The 10,550-nt window shown below is 31.6% G+C and overlaps 1 protein-coding gene across 8 annotated transcripts in view; it reads left to right on the top strand.

Moving 5' to 3' along the window:
* Positions 1 to 10,550, top strand: part of LOC106460895 (dehydrogenase/reductase SDR family protein 7-like) — a 15,187-nt gene that overhangs the window by 2,067 nt on the left and 2,570 nt on the right. For 4 of the 8 annotated variants that reach the window (XM_022387697.1, XM_022387698.1, XM_013920652.2 and 1 more), the window contains exons 2-6: positions 941 to 1,127; positions 2,317 to 2,420; positions 3,315 to 3,534; positions 7,643 to 7,720; positions 9,819 to 9,965. In XM_022387697.1, coding sequence (XP_022243405.1) covers positions 941 to 1,127; positions 2,317 to 2,420; positions 3,315 to 3,534; positions 7,643 to 7,720; positions 9,819 to 9,965 — 736 coding nt within the window. The remainder of the gene's footprint in view (positions 1 to 940; positions 1,128 to 2,316; positions 2,421 to 3,314; positions 3,535 to 7,642; positions 7,721 to 9,818; positions 9,966 to 10,550) is intronic. The other 4 variants (XM_022387699.1, XM_022387695.1, XM_022387694.1 and 1 more) reach the window with 2 other exon arrangements.

Raw genomic sequence — 10,550 nt, forward strand, 5'->3', positions numbered from 1 at the left:
TATGAAATAACTTGTGGTATTAGGCACATTAGGTGTTTTTTGGGTAAGAGTTACATATGGCACCCCCACTCAATGGATAATGGTATATATAGACAATGTTTGGTATTGGCTAATGGTCAGATAAACATAAACCCTTTTCAGAATCTTTTTTATCCAGGCAATTCTACAATTTTTGGGTGGGGGTGCCATATGGAACTCTTTCCGTTTTTTGTCACCTGTCCTCTCACCATAGCTTACCTCATGATCATAGGTGCCTACAGAAATATTTCCAAGGGGGGGGCAAAACATATATATAAGGGATCAGCTTTTACAGTGTAAATCAACGGACTAAAATAACGTGTGCTTAGACACAAACACAAATTTATAGTTTTAATAAAAATTACTAAAAATATTTAGTTTAACTACGATGTTAAGTTTACATCCTAACATGTGCAAGTTTTTGTAAAATGTAAGGGAAGACAAATGCCCCTCTTGCCCCTGTCAACAGACTAAAATAACATGTGTGCTTAGACACAAACACAAATTTATAGTTTTAATAAAAATTACTAAAAGTATTTAGTTTAACTACGATGTTAAGTTTACATCCTAACATGCAAGTTTTTGTAAAATGTAAGGGAAGACAAATGACCCTCTTGCCCCTTCCTACGGGCACCCATGATCATGTTTTTAAAACCTCTTGGTTTAATTAATCTCCTTTCATTATTAAGTTGTTTGTGACCTAAAGGCAATGTTAAGTAAAACTTTAGAACCTGTTTTTATTAATAAGTTGGTTTTATCCTACTGACCATTGTAAAATATAAAGTGTCTACAAATTTCTAGGTTGATTTATTTAGCCTAATATAATTTTCAGTGTTTGATTAACTTACGATAGGCTTACTTGTACTTGTAGCATTGTGCATGTATGGAATTAATCGGGAATTGATCATATCTTATTCGATAGAGTACAATGTTTTCCAGTTTGAAATACTGGATTCGACTGATTGCAGGAGGTTTATGCTTACCATTTATCTTTCCTTGGCTGGTATACCAGTTGTACAGCTCTAATTTCAGGCATAAAGTTCATCGAGATAAATCTTTAGTTGGAAAAATTGTGCTTGTTACTGGAGCAAGCTCTGGTCTTGGAGAAGGTAAGATTGAAGAATTTCAAATGTTTTTTCTTTAGCATTTACTCGGGGTGATGCTTCTGGTGCATAATATTGCAAAGTACTGTCATTGTAGTTCTTAGAAAAGATTATGTTGGACTCATACTAAAATACTTTAATTCAATATTTATTTTTAATTTATCATTTTACACTTTTCAAAAACATTTTTGAATCTCTTGTATATCTAAAATCAAAAGGTATATCAACAGGTGCCTGCAAAATGTTAGGCTACAAAATCTGGCTAATATTATACAAAGTACAGGAAATTTAGATATTTGAAAACAGTTAAGAATAGTCATAGCTCTATAATGTAAGCCAGTAGATTTGAGTATCTGTTTGTACATAAGAATGATGTTTACATCTTGGTAGCATCTTTTATTTCATTAGTTTTAAAATATGCATGTCCTTCTGAAGTCATGTGATGATGAGCTGAATAGTAACTACCCACTCTGCTGAAATATGCATGTTGTTGTCACTGTGTGTGTCCTCTATTTTTGTGATTGTAACACACATAAATTTAAATCTGCAAATTTGTCTTCTGAGGTTAACCTTGGAATGTTATTAGATAAGCACATAATATTAATTTCTGTCAAATAATTTCCTAGTCTCTATGCTAATGAAATTATTTACATTCATGACTATTTTAAAATTATTATATTCTTAAAAATCACTTAAACCAGATTTAATTGTGTGCAGAGTTTTAATATTTTATGGTAGTATGCTGATAATGTCACATCTATTTTTGTTTTGTATATGTTTATTAATTAATTTTTTTACTTAGAATTGCATTAGTCCTTAAGTCATAGCCTTGTGCTTATTACCAGTTTTAATAAAAGTTAATGTAATATAAACTGCTGTTAATCACTAACTCAGTATGACTTGATTTATTTTCATCATACTTAAATGAAGATGATTCTGACATGAATAGTAATTAGTGTTATTAGTTATGAAGGACTTTCATCAGTATTATACCACATTGTAACCTGGAGTTATATACAGCTAGACTGTAATAATTAATAATTTCATAAAATACATAATTTTTAATGGGAATTAGAATCAGTATCAATACTTTCATTAAGAGTTTTTGCATAAAACTCAAAAATGATACAGATAACTTGTACTTACACAACTACATTTTTTTTCTTTGACTGATAAAAGCTACTTTTGTTTTTAGCTCTTGCTCATGCATGTTTCAAAGCTGGCTGCAAAGTGATCCTGGCATCAAGACGTAAAAAAAAGCTTGAGAGAGTGAAAAAGGACCTCATAAGTTTAAAGACGGTGTGTGTAAGCTCTGTGGCATGTTTTGTTATGATTTCTCTTTTTCTTGCAACCAAACAACCCTAAATTTTTACTGCAACTGTTTTTTTTTCTGATTTCTACTTATACAGCGTATTATATTACATAAAATAACACCTATAACAAAACTTGTAGTACTGCATGCTTGAACTCTTATATTTTCAAGAAGCTGCTTATTGCATAAATGGTTGCTGTTAACGGGTGACTTAATAAATCATTTATCTTAGTTAACACAAAGTGTTAAGCATTAACATGCATTAAAAGCAATTTGTACTATTTTCTGCTTAGCCAACTACACATTATTGTAAATTCACTAATTTGTAACACTTTGACTCTATAATACATGTGAGTTATTAGCTTTTTCTTTCAGTTGTGGGAAACTTTATCTCACCCAGCTTTTTCGTAGCTTCACTATATATTCATGGGGGTAATCAAAGTAGCAAGTAACAACTCGGTCGGAATGAGACTTGTGGTTAAATACATATATTTTTTGTAAGGGCTGATGAACTGTGTTTTAAAAAATTAATAATTTGATTTATTGGCATTAATAAAAGTATAAACTCATTATCAGATTAATGGTAGGAAATTATAATTTTTGCACTGAAACATAACATTCTGAGTATTGTAAAAGAAGATTTTTATTAGTATGTTGTTTGTGTGTATAAATTATTAATTGAAGTAGTGTATCCGTGACATTTAAAGCTTATCTCTCTGAACTTCAAGTTAATATATATCTCATGAAATGGTAAATAAATGTTTGTAAAAGTACTTAGCTAAATTGAGGTTAATTTGTGTTTAAGTACATGTTTTGAAGAAAATTTAATTTTTAATATATTTCTATATTAGTTTTTTACTCAAATTGTATATTGGTTTTAGAAATGGCCAAGTTATGAACCTTACATCCTTTCCTTGGATTTGAATGACTTAAAGGATATTCCTGCCAAAGCAGAGGAAGCTCTCCATGCTTTTGGAAAGATTGATATTCTGATAAACAATAGTGGAGTGAACTACAAGGGTGAAATTATCAACACTTCAATAGACATTGATGTCAAACTGATGGTTGTTAACTACTTTGGGCATGTTGCACTCATCAAATGTATATTTTATGAAATTTGGTTGATACTGTTGCGTCATCGAGATCATGTGATTCTCACGCTCTCTCCTTTCTTGAATTATCCTGTACTTTGGCGAATGTTCTAGTTCTTACTAGATATAGGGTAGGCGGATATATATAAGAGGGGAATGTAACGTGTCTGGGTAGATAGTGAGTAATTGAACTGCAGTCACACGGTATTGTTGAAGTTAACGTTCGTTCGTTACAGTGTTGTTTTAGTGCGAGTATTGAGATTAAGTGTATCGCAGAGTTATATTCGGAAAGAATAAACCAGTTTTATTAAGTAAAGACTTGTGTCGTTAAAGTTTCGTTGGAACGAAGTTACGGAAAAATCAACTAACAAACGGAGACGTAACAATACTTATACATACACACATCCTGGGGCCTGGAACTATCAGCCACAGAGGCATTATAATGCAATGGCAAATCCCACTATTCATTGGTAAAGAGTAGCAAAAAGAGTTAGTGATGGGTGTTGTCAGATGGTTGCCTTCCCTGAAGCTGGCAGTTCAAAATTAGAGAAAGTGGCAGATTGTCTTTGATGATAGCTTTGTCATAAACAAACAAATGTATTTATTTATGTATTGAACAGTTCTTGAGCATGTTTGTAAAATATTATCTTCTGTTGTTTTTTTTAGTCTTCATTTTATTTAATACAAAAAGAGGGAATCAGTTTTGTTTCATATGTAAACCTCGTTATTCATAAATAATATAACGTTGAGTTAATCTTATGACCTTGTTTACAAACTCTGAATATCATAGGTCTGGAAGTGGCAGTTTTAGCCAACTAAAAGTTAAAGTGTCTTTCCAGTATTACGGTTAATTCATGTTCTGCTTAATTGGTTAGTGTCCTGATTCATTCAAATAATCAAATGTTTCCAATTATTACTATTTTTAATTATTCCAAGTAATCAAATTATTGCAATTATGATTTTTCATATTATTTCTCTACTAATTTAAGTTTGTTCAGTTTTAAACTTTTGTGACACAGTAGCTAGTACTACTTTGATTGGCGAGACTATATAAAATGGTACGCATGCATTCTGCTTGAACAAAACTTGTGAATGTGAGGGTGTAGCCTAGTGGCTGTTGGTTACATGACTAGCCACAGTGATGCCTGTTGCTTGTGTTTAACATAGTTGAAGTAAACAATAATGTAGGTTTAACTTAATAATATATTGCTTACTTATTACAAGCTACAAACTTAACCAACTTTACTTAGGGTTAGATTGCTTTAATAAACAAAAATTGTCATGTTAATATTCATTATTCTTTATTTGCTTTAAAAAAGTTCATTTAACTGTGTTTGTTAGGAATTGCTAAACATGGACTAATAACAGTCTAACGATATGTAAAATTGTTAAGTTATTAACATATTTACACGAACGGGACCCAAGTTTGATTATTACTAGCTCTAGCTAGATAGGAAGAACCAAAAAGAAAAACAAAAGCCAATGTTGAAACCTTGACACAGATAAAGGAATGGTCAATAAGTTTCTTTAATTTGCTGGTGGTATTTAGGCCTTGAGTGTCACTGTTTGTGAGGAGTATGCTTCTGCTTTACTAAAGGATTTAGTTTATTTGTTGATTCGTCTGAATAACTGATGGATGGTTTTTAATTATAATAAATGCAACTTAGTGCATGTGATTTGTCATAATTTACATTATAAGTATAATTGTGAAGGAAAAAAATTAACAATCGTACGGAAGAAAAGTATCTTGGTGTTCTGGTTAATCAGTCTCTTAAGCCATCCAGGCAGTGTGCTGTTGCTAGTGGTATGACAAGTAATACTTTTTATTTTATTTATAAAATATTGTTATTATTTTATTGTATATGTCACTAGTTAGACCTCATTTGAAGTACTGTGTTCAGTCTTGTGCTCTTTACCTTTAATAAAGATATTGAACTGCTGGAAAGGGTTCAAAAGAGGGGGATCTAGTCAAATGAAGTGTTCAAGATTATTAAGGAAATGAATAGTATTGATGAATCATCTTATCTTTGTACTTAATGGTGGTGCCCTGCATGGCCAGGTGGTTAGGACGCTCGACTCGCAATCTGCGGGTCGCGGGTTTGCATCCTCGTTCCACCAAACATGCTCGCCCTTTCAGCCATGGGGGCGTTATAATGTGACGGTCAATCCCACTATTTGTTGGTAAAAAAGTAGCCCAAGAGTTGGCAGTGGGTGGTGATGACTAGCTGCCTTCCCTCTAGTCTTACACTGCTAAATCAGGGACGGCTAGCGCAGATAGCCCTCGTGTAGCTTTGCGCGAAATTCAAAACAAACAAAATTAATGGTGAGAATGGTAGAACACAAATATATAATTATTTAAATGGTCAGGGCTGGATTTGACTTTTTTTAAGTGGATGAGACAGTCTTCATGTGACCAACAAGCCTCTGTTCTTCTAGCGCAGATAGCCCTCGTGTAGCTTTGCGCGAAATTCAAAACAAACAAAATTAATGGTGAGAATGGTAGAACACAAATATATAATTATTTAAATGGTCAGGGCTGGATTTGACTTTTTTTAAGTGGATGAGACAGTCTTCATGTGACCAACAAGCCTCTGTTCTTCAGTGTTACGTTAAAGAGTGTTACTATAGATACGTATGTATGGAAGTAATGCTGCTATTACTTCTTACACATGAAAGTATGTTCGCTATTGTTTTAATGGTTTCTTTTGGATTATTTGGTAAAATATAATACAAAGTCCAGTCCTCTTATTAATAATAATAATAAAAGTATTTTATTTTTTGTACCTCAAATTCTGTAAATTGGCTTAACAAACACTAAGTGATAAGCCTAACTTCACAGTAGATGCTAGTACAATTTCATTTGCTAATGTTCTTGTATCTGTGGTACTTTTCATATATCTAATACTTCATTGAAACACAAACTAAGTATTTACAAAAGTGAAGTAACTGACAGACTAACAAATTCACTCTCTCAATAATCAGGCCCGGCATGGCCAGGTGGTTAGGGCGCTTGACTCGCAATTTGCGGGTTCGAATCCCGGTCCTACCAAACATGCTCACCCTTTCAGCCGTGGGGGCATTATAATGTGACAGTCAATTCCACTATTCATTGGTAAAAGAGTAGGCGAATAACCGGCAGTGGCTGGTGATGACTAGCTGCTTTCCCTCTAGTCTTACACTGCAAAATTAGGGATGGCTAGCACAGATAGCCCTCATGTAGCTTTGCACAAAATCCATAACAAACAAACTGTCAATAATCAAATCAACCACTGTAAGATACTCACAAAATCAATCAGTAATCTCCTGTACCATAACTCATGTTTTATGCAACTCAAGAAAATTCTTGTCATAATATCTTTTTAAGGCACATCATACTATAGGTATGTAGATAAATAAAATGATGAAAGTGACAGTTTTTGACACAAAGAAACATAAAGCTATATTTTTTACATAAAGATAACTAGTGATGCTAAAGCTTTATGTTTCATTGTGCCAAAAATTGTTGTTTTCTTCCTTTCGTTTATGTACAAAGTTCTAGTCATTGAACAACACAATCATCACATGAAATAAAAAACATAAAACACTTAATTCGTGTGTATGGAAGTATTGTTGCTGTCTGAACATCTGTATGTAACTTCACAATAAAAAGGATAACATACTTGAGTTAAAAAACATTGTTTATTTATAGCAGAAGTGGACACAGTGTTGTTTATCTTAAGTATATTTATCCTTTTTATTGTGAAACCTCATTTTCCTCCAAACACATGAATTGCTAATCTTAATGGAAGTAGTGTTACTGTAAGTACATCTGTATGAAAGTGTCATTACCATAAATATCTGTATGTATTGGAATATGCTGATTTTAATACTAACACATGAAAATAGTATTCTTCTAGATACATATGGGTGAAAAATTCTAGTTATATTTTTACAGTAATGGTATGTCTGTTGATAGCTTAGTAATTCTGTCATGAATACTTCATATATACAGTATTAGCTTGGAGTCCTGTCTTTATATGGCACCACATTCACAGGAAAAATATTAAAGAAAAGTAATAATTTTGTGTATGTTAAATATACCTCTATTATATACATAATTTTTCTTTCTATTCTTCTAGCAATATTACCTTCCATGATAAAAGCTGGAAACGGACACATTGTTTCTGTTAGTAATGCAAGTTCATTTTCCTCTTCTTGTAAGTATTCATGTATTTATTGGTTTATGGCCATGCAGTTCTCACAAAATATTGTATTTATTAAATAACTGTTTACAATTCATAAGTCTGAGCAGCATCTCAGTACTTACAACTAAAGTAATTGATGTTAAAGATAATATCATATAAGGAGTAAAGCACATTAATGAGCAATCAGGCACCATTTTTTAATTTTTTATTGTTTTCAAACTCTACAGGTTTTGGTAGTAAGTTATATCTTGTGTTAAAATCTTAAAAATAGACTAACTGTTTTAATTTTTCTTCAAATATCACTATTCAGAAAACTTGCATATTTATTTTGAGTTATACTGTTTGAAAATAGAACTTTTCTGAGGCCTATCTTCTCTACAAAGAAACTGTATTGAACCTGTGTTATTATATATTGCTATTCACAGGTACCATCCCAGTACACATATGTTACACAGAAACTGTATTAAACCTAGAGTTATTATATACAGGTATAAACAAATGCCATCCTTGTATACATATGCTACATAGAAATAGTACTGAACCTGCAGATACTTGAAAGAGATCATTTTGGAATACACCAGATAATGTAATTATGTTTTCAGATTAACTTGCACTAATGAAACTTAAAATCAAGCCTTCACCTTGACCTTCTAGAGATTATATGTCTTTCTTTTCATGACCTGGTGGTTAGGGTGCTCATCTTGCAATCAGTGGGTCGTGGGTTAGAATCCACATCCCACTGAACATGCTTGCCCTTTCAGCCATGGGAGCATTATAATGTGATGGTTAATCTCACTATTTGTTGGTCAAAGATTATCCCAAAAGTTGTTGGTGAGTGGTGTTGACTGTCTGCTTTCCCTCTAGTCTGTCACTGCTAAATTAGGGATTTATCTTCATGTAGCTTTGTGCAAAATTCGAAACAAACCAAATCATTTTACTATTCATAGATATTTTGTCTCATAAATCCTTTTCAAGGGTCACTTATCTTACCTATTATACATCTTTAGTTTGTTATTTGAATTTTACGTGGTTCAAATGCTCTTTAAATGTTAGAATCAATTTTGTAGATGTTTTCTGGAATTCTTCCTAAAATTCAAACATTTATTATAGACAACAGTTGCTACTTTGAATGAAAGCTAACAATGTATGGTGTTCTTGTTATTCTTAACTTTAAACTTAATATTATCCATTATTTCTCTACTCAAAATTTCAGCCTATGAGGAGGTAGTTTTGTAACTGGAAGTAAAACATTGTAAACTGGTTTAAGCCACTTGTTCAATCATATGTTGATTCTGTCAGCTACTTTTGTTATTCTGTTTCAATCTCCACTACTGCTAAAGTAGCAAAATGAGTATGGACTTGTGCAATGAAAAACAACCAGTGAATGCTTACCTTTTAACACAATATTTCTGAAATTAAACAGCTGTTTAATTTTAATAACTAGTCATTTCACATTTGTAGACAAAATTTTAAATGTACAACAAATTAGGATATTTTAAAAGCTTCTGATAGCTTGCCCAGATTTTGCTGTTTCCATACTTGTACAGTTGTTTATAAGAAAAAAAGTAAAAGACACAACATAAGAACATGTTTTAATGTTTTTTATAAGATGTTATGTTCTTAAAGTGCAATTTTTTCAGCTATGTTTTGTAGCATCACCAGCTAAAAACTGTACATCTGTCATAATTTGATTCTTGCTGGAAGTTCACATTTTTCTTGTGGTTACATAACTATAACTTTTGTTAACTTTCTACATTTTGTGAATCACCGTTTTAAATTTCACGCTAAATTTACAATTCGTAAACTATTGTACCATAAAAACATTTTAGTTTTGAAAAAAATACCTTGTTATTCATAATATGGTGCTGAATAATTTTAATGGAAATGTTCCAGTTTTTAAGGGTTTGTTATTTATTTTTTATTATTGACCTGTGGCTGCTAAAATTCACTTCCTTCAACCTTGAAAAACAATGACTTTGCTTCATTTGTGAAGCTATTATAAAATACATAAACATACTGTGCACATAAATCATATTTGTTTTTTACATTGAACACTATCTGTGACAGATATATATATATATATATATGCATGTGATTTTGTTTTCCCAAGATGCAGCTTCAGAGCATGCCAAACAAGCCTTTTTTGAGGTTCTTAGGGCAGAACTTGCAAGTACAAACATTCATGTTGTTAATCTGGGCTACTTAAAGATAAAACTTCCATCGAATGGTCTTCAAAATGCTGATTCCAAATATAAAGGTGTGTATTTATTTACTTAAAATTTTGCAGCAAGAAAATAAGACGACTTATTTTTGTGAAAAATTAATGATAATTTAGATTAAGTTCTAGCATGAAAAACAAAAAATACTCCAAAGTTCATATGAATATTATATAAAAAACATGATTTTGTGTTTATTTGTTTTTATTTATTTTTGCAAGCTTTTGAAAGTACTGTAAACAAATAGTGTCATGTTCACAATTTTGTGTATATTTTTGCTAAATAATTACAAATTTGATGAAATGAAATAATCGTTAAATGGCATCAACTGCCTGGATGAGGGTGACAATTATAGAGATCTTGGAGGATTAAAGATCTTCAAAAGGCTTAGCTAAAAGTCCATTTTTTATTAGATTTTAAAAAAAAACTTTTAGTTTGAAATTATCCTCTATTTCTTTATCTTTACACATTCTACATGCTCCTCCAAAGTTAGCATCCACTGCAAAATATAGTTAACATGCACTAAACCAATAAAGTTAGAATACACTACACAAGCAAAGTTAGCATCCACTGCAAAATATAGTTAACATGCACTAAACCAATAAAGTTAGAATACACTACACAAG

This window comes from Limulus polyphemus, unplaced genomic scaffold, assembly GCF_000517525.1.
Source record: "Limulus polyphemus unplaced genomic scaffold, Limulus_polyphemus-2.1.2 Scaffold857, whole genome shotgun sequence".
Taxonomy (NCBI): Eukaryota; Metazoa; Arthropoda; class Merostomata; order Xiphosura; family Limulidae; genus Limulus; species Limulus polyphemus.